Source organism: Anguilla rostrata, chromosome 12, assembly GCF_018555375.3.
Source record: "Anguilla rostrata isolate EN2019 chromosome 12, ASM1855537v3, whole genome shotgun sequence".
Taxonomy (NCBI): domain Eukaryota; kingdom Metazoa; phylum Chordata; class Actinopteri; order Anguilliformes; family Anguillidae; genus Anguilla; species Anguilla rostrata.
In genome coordinates, this window is record NC_057944.1 from 11,708,926 (window position 1) to 11,724,043 (window position 15,118).

The 15,118-nt window shown below is 43.4% G+C and overlaps 1 protein-coding gene across 17 annotated transcripts in view; it reads right to left on the reverse strand.

The window, feature by feature from the left end:
- Positions 1-14,781, reverse strand: part of picalmb (phosphatidylinositol binding clathrin assembly protein b) — a 39,740-nt gene extending 24,959 nt beyond the window's left edge. For 7 of the 17 annotated variants that reach the window (XM_064303685.1, XM_064303684.1, XM_064303683.1 and 4 more), the window contains exon 1: positions 14,167-14,777. In XM_064303685.1, the coding sequence (XP_064159755.1) occupies positions 14,167-14,296 (130 nt within the window). In that variant the 5' untranslated portion in view covers positions 14,297-14,777. Of the gene's footprint in view, positions 1-14,166 lie in introns of all 17 variants that reach the window. The other 10 variants (XM_064303677.1, XM_064303671.1, XM_064303669.1 and 7 more) reach the window with 5 other exon arrangements.
- Positions 14,782-15,118: the final 337 nt, after the last annotated feature.

The following is a 15,118-nucleotide window of genomic DNA, read 5'->3' on the forward strand; positions in this document are numbered from 1 at the left end:
CCAAGTAATAACTACCTGGTTTCTTGGGCAAGACTCCTACTGAATTTATGAGGTCCTAATCTGATCGGATCAGAAAGTGATGTCATGGTTCTTTCTTTTCCTGATTTCTGTCATAAGTGAAGGGTGTGGAACCTTTCGGAGTGGTTTCATAAACGTAATGCTTTCAGTTCCCCGAGGAAACGGTCCCACTGTGACGCATATTCTGAGTGTCTCAATGGCCCACTGTAAGCCTTACTGCACCAATAGCAGGTGTGAAAACACCAGCCAGTGAGGCTCATTGCCATTTCTAATATATGTAGCAGGGCAGTGCGATGAAACATATTGACGGTTATCAAAGGTTTTTCATCATGATAAACAATCAGTGCCCACCATGTGGTGCATTGGCTCTTTTACATATTTTTTCTTTGATCATACCTAATGTGGTTATAAACTTCAGAGGCCATGTGAAATGCTTCTGGGGGGAAAAAAAAACATCACCACTGATATCTATTGGATGTTGACAAGACAGCCAATTAGCAGCAAGGTCAGAAAGCGTCCATGTGATTGACAAAAATAAATAACACGATTACAAGAAGGCTGTGCGTCCCTGCTGCCAAGTTATTGCGCCCAAAAATATGCAATAATTATTATGATGCATTACCCGCCCCTCATTTAAAGCAGACACTTTATTCCAGATTTTAAACCACAAGGACAAAACTTACAGGGGCTCTCGAGTCAATACTTACACACTGTGTGAGGGATGTACAAACCCATTTACCAAGCTGTATCGAAAACGTGTACCTTCCCACTGCGGTGAGAAACTGAGAACAAAGTTTTCAGAGAAAAAACTGGTGTGGTAACCCATCCACGAGTCCCGCGCTGGCATACGTTTAACGCGCCTGCGGTACTCGGGACCCGGATGACGTTCCGAACAGCACGCTAAAGACAGAGGTCAGCTGTGCGCGGCTCTTTTCGCTGGCGGACTCGAATCTGAGAGCTCAGCTCGTTTCAGTTCCGCTCGGCTACGCCCAGCCTCTCCGCTGCACGCGATCACAGCGCTGTCCCCGCAGCACAGAGGGCCTGGTACCGAGCCACGCGACAAAGGGAGCTTTCAGGTCAGCAGACTGTTTACAAACAGCAGGGCCAGTGTTTCGCTTGTGAATTCAAGCCGTCCAGTCCACACAGGAGGGCAGCTCAGTAGGCCAGTCTGGTGCTCCCTCCAAAAACCTGTCGGCTGTCAAAACAGTGTCTGGTAATTAGACCTCGGAAGTCACAACAAGCTCCTTTGTGAGACTCCTGTATACACAACATCTTCAGCTACAGTCAGAGAAAAGGAACGCACGAGCCAGAACAGCATTTAGATGGCCTTTTTACGGGCTGCCCCTTTAGCGTGGTAGCTTATGACTGGATGAAAGCACAAATTTCAATCAAGAAAGCTTTACTGCATTTAACTCCATGCATCCATATTTAATGAATTTAATGAGGAGAATAAGATGGCATTTAGGAGGGAAGGGTCCTGGTGAAAAATAAGATTAGACCAGCGAGTAAAACAATACTAACTGTATAAGGGTCTGTTAGGTCAGTTTGTTTTCAGACTGTTTTTTTCTGTTCCAAATTCCCCTTTGGGCAGGAACCTTTTCAGCCATTCACTGAAGGTCAAACCTGAGAGAAGAGGAGGTAACTATTTTAAAGTATCCTGTGATCGCTCCATCTTCCTGCCATAGGGAAGTGACATGCTGTGAAATCCCCGCCCGATTCCGCAGGTCAAGATTCACCAGAAGGCAGATATAGCCGGACTTCTTTAGTGCCAGCTCGACACTTCGAATGAAGCGTTCACAGCTGCAAAGGAACACAGACCATACATGGTCAGAAAAAGCTGAACAGACAAAAATACGTCATGTGGCTGCTTTGCTAAGAACAAGAGGTGATTTCCCAAGAGGATGATGTCATAGCTGCGAATATACAAGCAGCCAGCATGTGACAGTCATGGCACACATGCCTATAGCCTATAGGCTGAAAGGCCCGCTTGCGTCATCAGTCAGGATATTCTAATGTTCTTCTCAGAACTATGCTACTGTTCACATGATAAAGATACAGACGTCTCAAAGTATCTCAGCCAAATTAACAGGTAACTAAAACCATTTTAAAAATGACAAACTGCTTAGGAATTTAATATTTGCCTGGTTTAAAGTTTTTTTTTTCTTTGACGTCAACCCATACCACTGCATTCCGCAGCCAATGACTGAATGTGGATTCTAGTGCACTCCTTTCCAGGTCCAGCAGTATGCCATTAAATAGGCTATAACAGCCATTCTTTATGCCTCATTTGAACCCCTGTATACTTATGCATGAGCTATAATTTGCTATTGGGCACACAGGGTGCATGCTTATGGCCTCTCCTCTACATGCCTTCATATTAAGAGGCAGAAGGTATAGGTTCATTACCAATATCTTTCTCAAACTCAGGGCGCCTGAACATATAGCAGTCGATCAATAAATAAATCAATCAATAACCGAATAAACAAACGAACAAACAAATTGTTCGGACCGAATCATTCCAGGGCGCGGGTGCTGCCCACAGACCGAGAAGGTCTGGGTGAGCTTTTCGGACAAGCCCCCGCCTGTCCGACCCGCGTGGCCCGCACAGGAAGCCGTTAAGTCGGCCGTGGGATGCCCTCCACTTCCTCTGCTTCGCAAGGGGAGACCCCATCGACTTTCATCCGCCCCCCTCGCCACGCCGACACGGGATACCCGCATCGGCGGCTGCAGCGGCGCTCCGAACGGAAGCCTCTACGCCGCCACCCGGGTGAGTGCACAGCCGCCACGCCGCTTCTCCTCCAAACGCCCCCCAAACTCAACCTTTACTCAACGCACGCCAGCATCACTCATTCGCACACGTGCGTTTGAATGCTGAAAATCTTAGTTCTATATAAAAGTAATATTCCAGCGGTGCACATCACACCACATCACATTGGACGGAAGTATACCGTATATCAGATATCAATGAGAAATACGTAGTCATGTCTGTATGACAATACAGTGATCGATGTAATTGCACAGACAAGTTAAGTCAATTTTACAGTCAAGTCTCCCATATGATGTGGCGGTTAGGGTTCATTCATATTCAAAGCTGCACATCTGCATCCTGCTCAAGAAGTAGCCTTTGATTTAGTAGTAGACAATTTAATTGAAGAATCTTAATTGTACTATCTTCTATTCCATACTATTGAAAAAAAAGTTTTTCTATGCCATACTACAGCATGTGGTTTATGCCAATATTCTGAACATTGGGTTTGATTAGAGCAGAAGGGTTGAATGCTACTGTGAGGAGGGTAACCAAAGACATTATGTCACGTTACGTTATGTTAAAGAGAACCATAAATAAGTAACTGAACAATATTAACGCTTTCGTGTCAGGATATTGTCATTGTTCTGACACAATGGAACCATAACAACAACACACAGGTGGAAAAACCATAACCAAAACACAGCAATTAATTTGACTCTTTTCTAAACATCCACTACAGACAGCTCAATGAGGCTTGAAGGAACGATGTAGGCTTGAAACTAATGTTTCTCATAACGCTCATTCTTACTGAAACTGTACAGCAACTGTGGGCTTACTGTGGTCATTGATCTCTATAGTGGCACATGCTGCCTTCATCCTGCTTTTCTATAAACTTTTTAGAATTGACAACTCGCCCGTGTGCTTACTGTACATGTAGACAGACAAGCCGCACCCGACACCAAACCAGCTGACTACATCCGCGCCAATAACCGCCCCAAAAAACACACAAACACGTTCAAAGTACTCCAAAGGTTGTAAAAGCAAGGCTGTAAAAATAACAAGCAAATACAGCAGCAGCAGCTGTGTCCCGATCCTGCACATGTATTCAAATAACGGCAGACACATCTTATTAAAGCTTTTCTAGGTCTCAGTGGTAAAATCCACAGGCACGTTGTTTCTGGGTCCAGAAGGCACAATAACACATCTGTGTTCAGCTTCCTACGTACAGCTAGAATATAAATATCATGCAACAAAAAAAGGAAGAAAAAGAAAATTATACAGGCAAAAGTGCATGAACTATAGCCTACTGGATTGTTAGAAAATGTCAAAAAATTCATTCACTACATGCAGCTTTCTCAGGATAGCAATTGTATAATTATTCAGTTCAGAGCGATATTCAAAAGCCTGCGGTGAAGATGTCACTCAACATTTATAACCTCCCTTAGTGGCATGCACAAAAGGTTTTATTGAGGGGGGTGCAATAACAAACGACCTTTGACTTTTTGGGTGCACCAAACAAGAACAGGGTGAGCCTAGAGCACCTGAAACACAGCTTGCCGTCAACAGGGCTTCCTCCCTTTTCTGATTTGCTCTGTAGTACGCCCTTCTCAGCATCTTTCATTCTGTCTGCAACAGCCTTACACAAACCTGTTTGGATGTTTTCTGCCATCCGTGTACTACACAATGTTTAATTCCGTTAATTCATTTCTGTATTAACGGAACGCCCAGAAGCTTCGTGCTTGGCTGCAACTTTTTTCACAGGATATTAGCTGGCCGACTTACACCCCAGCACCTTGTGAATGTGTACACGCGGAGACCGTATTTAACAGTTGTCAACGGAATAAGGGGTTTAACGGCTTTGTATTTTCAGATTAGAGGTATAAGAAAGCAATCTTATTTCGATTTTTTTTTATATTCACAAGGTCTTAGCAAGGATTTGGCTTCTGCAGTAAGGTGTTTACATGGGCTGGATCGTAACTGGAACGCTTGACTTTTGACGGGAATAATGACGAGCGCGTAAACTTTGTCACAGTTACATAAGGCTCGAAGGCAGAGGACAGTGACGGTAAATGGTAAATGGACTGCATTTATATAGCGCTTTTATCCAAAGCGCTTTACAAGTGATGCCTCTCATTCACACGCACACACACACCAACGGTGAAAGGCTGCCATGCAAGGTACCAATCAGCTCGTTGGGAGCAATTAAGGGTTAGGTGTCTTGCTCAGAGACACTTCGACACGCCCAGGGCGGGGGATCGAACCGGCAACCCTCCAACTGCCAGACAACCGCTCTCACCTCCTGAGCTATGTCGCCCCCAAAGATACTCAAGTGTAAGCATGGCCGCAGCTGTGCAGAGAGCGAGAGAGAGCATGACTGCAGTCGGAGCAGTGGCCAGCCACGGCTCTGTGATATGGCTGGTGCGGGGACAGGATGTGACTCATCGCCGCCGTGCGTGTCGAAGTCGAGGCTCCCTGCGATGCTGCGGAGCCCTGTGGCTTCCTGGAAAGCGCAGGGGTGCCGTAACATCCTGTAAGTGAGTCTCAGAGCCTTGAGCTGGTCACTGCTCTGACTGCTGTCATGCTCTCTCTCTCGCTCCGTGTACTCTCTCTCTGCACATCTGCGGTCACGCTTACACTTGAGTATCTTTTACCGCAACGTCCGGCCTGTTGAACATGGCCTACTTCCCTTACTGGCCAGAGGTCACACTAATTTAAGGACAGCGCACACAAGCTTAGAACCTCATGATAGGGTTCACTCTGTAACCTTTTTGTTCCGTTTATGGGGTGGGGGGTGGGGGGGGGGTGGAATGGGGCTTCCTGCTGTTGATGTAAACTTTGCTCCTTCAGCTCAGTGATGACCGCAAGCGGGGCCGACAGTCCTGTGTTCACTAGTGAGACTGGGGAGCCTAAGAGAGCCTGTGCAGTAGAGCCCATGGCTGCTCTAACCCCATTTTAATAGGGTCACTCCCCGCAACTCAATGAGGCTGCAAATAGCTGTGCCCAAAAGCACAAACAAATATAAATAGGCCAATGAATCCACAAATTCTACACAAATTCCAATATATACAAAATGACAAGTGATTAACTTATAAATTGTGCAAGCAGCTGATTTTATTAAACAATTTTTAAACTGTTTACCAATCATGAATTTATTGATAGGCATAAAAGCTCAACCCTTAATAAAACTTGCAATTCTGCAACCATACCCACAAATGGAATGATTTGGCAAAGCATGACGCAGAGTACTAAAATATATTCATTACATTCTGTAGGATGAGAGTGCTTCCTTATTTAGACACTGATGTTTGGAGTCAGATACCAACATAGTCAATTTTCTTTCATTTAAACTAATTTAAACCGAGTCCTCCTTGTATTGTTCTGATAACCTGCACAATTCTTCTCCTAATAATTCATGAGCTTGCTCCCTACACTGTTAACAGTTCCTCGGCTTGAACCGTTTTAAATTGATTGCACACCAATTGACTTTTATTTAAAATCTGTTTCTCGAGTTCAATCACTTTTATGTTGCGCCGTCATGCGTCGTAAATCAGCTTTTATGAGCGCGCCCGCTAAATGGCACGATAATGTCCGCGGGCGTCACGTGACTCTCAAATACCGTCAAAATGGCTCGGGCCAGTTCCGCGTCGCAAATTTAAACATTTTCACACGGAGAAAAGCCATTTCCCATTTAAACTTGCTGACATTTAACGCAGCGCTGAGAGGATACTCCATTAGCCACAGAGTCGCGCTTCTTATTTTGTAAATATCCTGCTCTACATTTAAGGAGAAGTAAACCAATTTCGTTTTCTTACTTCAAATGTGACGGAAGTAATGTAAAGATTACAGCACGTCTGCAGTGCGAACTCACACAAATAAAAAACACAGTGCAAATATATGCAGGTTTTTTTTTCTTGGTGATTGGATACTGGAGTCCCATCATACAAAGCCCATGTCGATTAATGACCTTTTCCTTTGATTCAGATTTGCACAGCAGTATAACAAATTTAATTGCCTACAGCTTTGAACAGGTTGGTGATTACAGCTTCTGGGCGTCAATAATGACAAAATGATTCCTGGTAATACTGGCCACAATCCTAAAGCAAAGGAATGCAATATCTATTATTAGGGGCCAAGCACCGAAGGTGCAGGGCACCTATTGTAATCGTTAGTATTATTATTATTATTATTATTATTATTATTATTTCTGCAATGCGAGTCTATGGCAGCCCATAGAACCCATTGGTGGATTTTTGTGAAATTTGGCACATTGATAAAGGACAGTCCAATCTATCCAGGCCACGAATTTGGGGTCAATCCAGCCAACTCTGTAGCGCCACCAACAGGCCAAACTTCAAGGTACATTACTGCTTATAACTTTTGAACCGTTTGTCCTAGAGTTGTGCCGATTGCTTCCGCTGAATCCTTGGGTCTTGCCGATTCCAATGCACCCATTGCCGTTAAAACGCGTCATAATAGATTTTCCGCCATTTTGAATAATTTAAAAAACCTACTTTTGTGAACTAGTCCTGGGGCGTTGATCCGATCATCACCAAATTCGGACCATATGATCTACAGATAGTCCTGACCAAAAGAAATTCACAGAATTTTGATGAAGCAATGTAAATGGCCACAATGAGCCAATGAAAATTGAGAAGGGCGTGGCTTGTAACATGAAGGTGTGTCAATTCTGAACGGTGTCACCTAACAGCATGAAACTTGGTAGGCACATCAGCAGCCATGAGTGGAGGCTAACCCTCCATTTTCGGCCCGATCAAGCCAAGTGGTGGCGCTAGAGAGCTCATTATCGGTTTAGGGCTAACCGCTAGGCCGATGTTTTCGAAACTCGGCACACATACATTGGGGCACTCTATGTGGACAGGGAGCAAATATGAAGCCGATTGGCCAAAAGGTGGCGCTGTCATGAGCAAAAAGATGTTTTTCTTAGATAATTTTGAACAAGCGTATCTCCGTCCCCATTTGAGCTACAGCCATGAACTTTTGCACATATGTGCAACTCGTCAAGGGTAACAAGTTTCTAATTAGGACCCATAAGCCCCGCCCATTAGATTTTCCGCAAATTAGACATCTTTTGGCCTTGAGCTGTGATCTTCCACAAATTAAACTTTTCTGACAAACGCTTCAGTTGCTTTCTGCCATGGAAGTCTATGGCGGCCCCTTCAACCGACTGGTCGGTTTTTACAAAACTTTGCAGAATGGCTGTGCCGCTCTCCCTGCGACGGACTGGTGTCGTCTTCAGGGGATCCTCCGGTTGCTTGTCGGCCAGGCGCCCCATTCGTGCTTGGCCCCGCCATTGCTGCTCGCAGCTATATTTATTATTATTATTATTATTACGATTATTATTATCGGAATAATAGTCTGTATGCTCTAGACAGGTTTAGCACATTTTCCCCTCTTTCTGTCAATCCCTGCATCACTTAAACATGAAGCAGCACACACACAAGAGCCACCATCGAGCAGCACTGTTCAGTATGGACGACATACTATCCCAACGTGTTCCTTTAATGTGCGCCTAGATGTGAATTACGCCTCAGCACTGTGCCACAATATTGTCCTCTGTGCTACAGCGAAACACCCAGAAACAAGTGCCTCCCTTATCTTGCAAGAGCCTCCCCGCTGAATTACTCAAGCCTACACAGACCCAGATTCATGCACCGATTCTGAGCACGATGCTCTACGAGACAACGGTCCACTCACCAGGATCCCGGCTACGCAGTTTAGCGCTCACACTTTCAAAGGAAGGACGAGCACACATCACCAAAATACAACAAGACCAGGTCAAAACCTAGTATATGGCTGGACCGGCCAACCAATTGTGTAACTTCATAACTCGGCCGACCAATGGTGTAACTTCATCACTCAGTCACAGACATTCGCGTTTATAGGGCTGGCCCCGCTGTTGCGGTCCAGCCAAAAAAAGAGCTACACAGCATGGCAACAAGCACGGCAGACGTGGAGACCTGCCGAACGGGCGGTCATGTTTGCATACCATGGCTGTACTTCTGCAGGGATTCCCTCTGTCCCTGTCATTCACCACCTCCATGTCATTTTACCCAGCAGACTATACGCCAAAGCACTGCACAGACCATGCAGCCACCTGATTGGACAGAGAGATCACTGGTGTGCAGTGGAGTGAGAGGAAGATAGTACGAGGGCACGCCCAAAAAGGCTGCTGATTAACGGTCCATACAATCAAAATGAAAATCGCACACTTCCCTCCATCTGTTTTTTTACTTTTTATTTTTTTTAAGTCACTGACATTCTTTGGCAGTTTGCCTTCGTCAGGGTATAGTAATGCAGTGAATTAATGCCACCAACTGCAACCCTCCTTCCTCAGGCAAGCCACTGGCAATTAAGTGCAGCACTGGCACTTTCTCAGGGTTCAATTCAGGAGAGCGGGCTGTATCGCTGCACTATAAACGAGTGCTTTAGTCAGACACCCCACCCAACAGCCGTGTGCTGCCCACTTTTAAATGTGGGGTACATCTGCCACTAATGAAACAAGATGACTGCCTTTGCTCGGTTGTCTGCAGTGTCGTCATAGCTGTACTGAAAGACAGTAACCACTAAAGGCCAGGTTCGAGAAAATGAGGCTTCATCGTGTCACTATGAACACCTAAAATTATCCTAACTCTTCAAGGTGTGAGATCACAAATAAGTGATTAGAATGTTCTTAACTGAACATTCTTATACTGATGTAACAATTACTACTGGTAACTGAAAGCAATGGTGATGTAGAATACCAACTTGGAATTTTGAATGAAACATTCCAAAAAACCTACTCAAATGACTAGGCTAAGAGATGCCAATTGCTGCATGTGCTATGCCAAACATAAAAAAAAAACAAAGTTTGACTACAGTGTAAAAACCATAACAGAGTCATGCATTTGTTTTGTTTTTTCTCGAATCTCGCTGATACACCCATTATGATACAGGCACAGAAGTAGGCTAAATTTTTTAAATGGCTTTTGAAATGGCAAAGCCATTTTTTGGAAATGGCTTTGCCATGCAACAAGCACTGAACTCACTACTTCAAACTTCACAAAAGCCACACCGTGCGGTACGGCGGTTAGCAAACTGGGCTTGTGAACTCAACAGCGGTAAGTTCATATCCTGGTACAGCACTGGTGGTGCATCCTTAGCAAATTGCTGAACCACAATTTTTTAAATTTTTTTTATTTAAACCTTTATTTTACCAGGAAGTCCCATTGAGATCAAAATCTCTTTTACAAGAGAGACCTGGCCAAGGTAGCAGCCGTATAACGTCACAGCATGTTAAAATGGAACATATACAACATGATATACAAAAATCCACAATTAATACAGAAGAACGGCTATTCAAATCTCAGGAAAAACAACCACATGTCTCTGTCACTGCATTCTTTATGATGCATTTATATTCATCAAAGGATATAAATGTGTCTAATATTAGATCTTTTTGCAGATTGTTCCATGCCCAAGGTGCATAGTAGGAAAATGCAGTTTTCCCCAGATCTGTCAAAACCCAGGGAACATTAAAAAGCACCCACTTGCTTTTTAAGGAGGAGCATAGCTGGTAACTACATCAGAGGAACTGCATCAGTAGATACAGTGACCTTAATGGCTAACACATAAAAGTTGAAGGTGTGCTAAGCAGCTCTGCATAAGTACGTCTGATTTCACTGTAAATGCATACTGTAAAGTAGGACAAAGTAAAGTTTACAAATCTGTAAACGGACAAATATACGAAGGAAAACATACAGGCATACTTCTCATTAAAAGAAACAGTAAAAGGGAACAGACTACCCAGATGTTAGTTAGCATTTGTGACCTGAATGAAAGGGGTGGGAAATGCAGATTGTATCTGGGCCAGTAATGATCCTTGACACGAATGTTCCATGCAAACACGTCTACAAAAGGAAGGTCTGACAAGTGATCAAGATATCTTTAAAAAAATCTTTGTCCACTGCCGCGTCATTCATACGAGAGAGGGTCTGTGAAATATGAGCACTGCTCTGTCCTGTCAGCCACGACTCTTATCCGTTTAACCTTTGGTTAGTGTTCTAGAACCCCTCTCCTTTCAATTACTAGTAGTAACCGTTACATCAGCATTAGAACGTTTTCTTGAGAACATTCTAATCACATAGTTGTGATCTTACATCTTAAACGCTTAAATCAAACAGACATGGTGCACTTCCTCATTTTGAACCACAAAATAAAGCAGCTGTTGGTGGAAGCATTCACATGGGTCCCATGCAAAAATAACAAGATTGACTGATTGTTATGAAGAGACAGGGACTGAAAAACTTTTTTGGTCAATGCACATATTTCTCCAGGTCAAGATGGGGGCAGTCACACAGTGAAATGTTCAGTGTTAAATTAACTCTTGCAGAGTTCATGAGTCCACTATGGCCAGAGAGGACTTAAACTCTGTTAGAGTTGGATCAACACTAGACGTGTTACTGTGTTCATTCAGAGCAGGACATATATTTTTTGTGAATTAAATCCTGAGTGTTTTGCTACTTCGTAAAAAAGGTGCCATATAGAAACTTGCTGTTATTAAAAATTACTTTGGGAACCTTTGCAATTTACTTTCCTAATTAAAGTGGAACAGGAAAAGCTGTATTTACACTATTAATCTTCAACCTCTTTGAAAGATTCATATAATCGGATAGAGATATGGCACTTGACATAGACAAACATGATTCTTCTATTAAAGCCAAACACAGCACAGCAAGGTCTGATGCCATTTAAAAATGTTCATTTATTTCTGAAATAATCGATTAGCACTCCTCACAACAAAATTAATTTTCATGAATAACAATAGTGCCCGAAAGTAAAGATTTGGTAAACTGCCATCAGGAAAAGCTGCAATTTGCCAACAATACTCCATTTAGCAAAATGCACATAGCAGAATTACTACAAATGTACAAAAATTGGACTGAACATCTCACAGTTTGTTGCAAAAGGGTCAGCATTTTGAATCAAGCAATGACTAACATCCTACCCATAGTTCATGCCAGTCGTTCTTAGCTCACATGGCTTGAAACTTTAATGCATCCGGAAACCCTACACTGAACCTCATAAAAAAAATAATTATTAAAAACTCTGCTCACGAACTAAACATCTGCTCTTGGTGTCAACATGATGCACTCAATGCACAGAAGATGGCAGTCTGTGTGACAAGCTTAGCTTAACATTGCTGTCCAGTTGTAGGCATGCAATTGTGAAAAGAACTACAAAACACAGGTACAGAAGCTAAGAAAATTATGCAGACTCGGTCCAACAAGTGGGTAGCAGACATTAATTCTCAAAGATGTGTTGGGTCTCTAGAAAAAAAAAGGATTTGATAACATTGCTCTGAGTTATGCATGATGCAGTATCACAGCTACAGGTCAAGTCGAAGGGTTAGAGCAGAGCACGTACACATTACCTCACATTTTGAGGGAACACCATTCAAAAGCTAACCCCCCATTTCTTGATTGACAATACAAGAACTGTCACTCATCTCCAACTACTAAGGAACACTGTGCTCCCTACCAACCGTGTGTGAGCGATTCAAAACTCAATTTAAGCGCAGGCTGCTTGGTAAGAGGGCTTTGCAGCCATGCAGTTGTGTGCCCAGTTTCATTCCGTCTAGTAGCTATAAGGTATTTGAGAAAAAAAAAAAACAAACAAATGAAGATCAACAGTTTTACAATTTCACAACCGTGGTAAACACAACGGCCTGGTGCGCAGCTCTGAGAACATCAGCGGAAACTCAGAGCACCTGGCCGAGGCCTAAAATAGAGCCCTATTCCGAGCCTCGCTGAGACGCGTTAATACGCCGCACCGCGCAGAGGCCCCGCGTACACACGTGCTGCTGGTCGTTTGGCAAAGCCCTGAAAAGGCACGGTTCGGACTTAGAGGAGCGTCTCAATTTTTTTTTAGCTGCGAACCTTAATGTGTTCCATCACCATCAAACATGGCATCTGACATTCGGGTGAAATAAACCTCTCTCTGTTCAGGCACTCTATTAGGTGAACCAAACCTTTCTCCATCCAGACATCTGACAAGATTCAGTCTGTTCATACGTTAAAAAGAGACGTGGGGCAGTGTTGAGTCTAGCCACAATGTACTTTTTTCGAGACTAATTTAAGAAAGTTTCATTTCCCCTCATACAAGTTTCAACTGTCTGTGTGTGTGTGTGTGTTGTAAATACTTTAATATTTAATTTCCCACTATGTACATCACTAAGCAAAATGTATACCACAAATCCTACATGGCACAGAACTCATTCTGACTGCATCAACTAGGGTATGGAATTAATACCAGCTATCAATGAAATACCGGTAAAGTTTTGATTGTGGCTGATAAGATTTTCAACTCTTGCAGTCATTTTGGCAGGTAACCAACCAGATTGTGTTATATTGTAAAAGGTAATGTAGCTGATAAAATGTTCAAAAATGGCTGGTGATTTTTAGAATCCACAAGCCCCTCCGGCCAGTGGATGAAAAAGTTAATTTCACGCCCTGGCACCAACACCACAAACTTACACACTAGGTACCAACACTAGCAGCAACTTTGGTTTCTGTTAGCACTAATGTACAAGGCCATTGTTTGGCTTTGTATTGGCTGCACTTTCCTCCAGAAAAAAATGCATACTTTTCCCCCTTTCCCTGGGCTGCAATAACATCGGATTGTTCATTCTTGATGGGAACAAGGTTGATCCAAGAAGGAGATAATCCGGTTGTACATCTACGGCACTTTATATTTTTATTGTGATGTTATTGATATCCGTCAGATCAATATCGCCAGAACTTGCTGTTCCATAATGTGACCTACAGAATCCTCTCATATTAACCATTTCCCAGTATTGCTTGCCCTCGACTGAAATAAACGGCTGCGGTATATCTAATTCAGTAGTAATCCAAAAATAAAATAAATTCACTATGTCATATGTGTATAATCATCAAGTATTTAACACTGCTTCGAAATCACCGTCAAACTGAAACTGAACTACGTGATCGATCAAGAAATGCATATTTCCGTTTTCAACTTGAGACACAAATGAGTCTGGGTGTCAATCGAATCTGCACTGACATTCAGAGGAAACAATGATTGCAGAATTTGTTTGAGTTTGAATGGTAGATTTCACTGGTGTTTTCTAAATAACCTAGCCTAGTAATCAAATCTTGCGTGTGCCCGTCGACACGCACTGACCAAACAAGGGCGTCAATGCAGAATCGTTTGTTATGGTTGATAACATGCCATATTGCTATATCTGGATTTTACTTAGGCCTCACTTCGCCCTGGCTGGTCCCATCCACGTCCTCAATATAACTCGCCACTGTACCGCACAGCGGAAAACTAATAATAGATACCGTTACCATGTAGCAAACCATCGACAAAGAGATACTTACAATCCAAATGTTTCTTTTTTGGACCCATGATTTCGTGCGTGGTCGCCTTGCATACTGTTTTGGATATCGCAGACCCAGTTACACTATGCTGAGCTGCAGTTATCCTATCAGTTATGCTCTGCCCAGACATCTTCGCTTTCTTGTGCAATGAGTGAAATGCAGAATATATCCTTCCACTTCAGACAGAATGTTGCTGGCAGTCTCCTCTTTGTGCTTCCACCGTTTCACGACCCAACACGAAATAAAGAAATCGGGGAAGAGAGAGGGGGGATACGAACAGCGGACGTGCTCGCGGAAAAGAAAAGAACCAAATAAAAGGGAAAAGGCAATTGTATCCACAACCTTAGTCCAGGGAAGCACCACCGTGGTGTAGATGCAGATTCTCACTGAACGTCTGACTTACTCGGTAGACACATATCCACCTCTTCCTCTTTTTAAAGGTCCTTTCCTTCTTCCTCACCCTGTACCACACGCTCTCACTCCCCCTCTCTCGCTCTCTTTCTGTCTCTTTCTCCTGTCTTGTTTCGCCTCCCCCTGCTGGGTTTAAATGGACCGGAGGCTTGGAGGAAAATGGCGGCCCTGTTTCCTCCGCTGACCTGAAGGTTTGTGAGATATCTGGCTAGGCTAGCATGCGCCGGGTAGGGCTCCTCTAAGCGCTGATCCAGGATCAGATAACGCATCCCTAATCCTCACGCCCAGAAATTCTGTAAAAACGAGGCTGATCTAGGATCAGTAAACGGTAAGTCGTCACTATTGAGGTCCTAAAAACGTTCTAATTTAATATTAACTTCGATTCATTTATCAGAGTCAATATGGCAGACAGGAAGTTAGCTGCAACTTTAAGGTACAGTGAAGGGATGGATGCACGGCAGATGAATCCAACCTGCCGTGCTTTGCATTTCTAAATAAGAATGAACATTTTTTGAAAATGAAAATTTCAATTCTTTTTGGG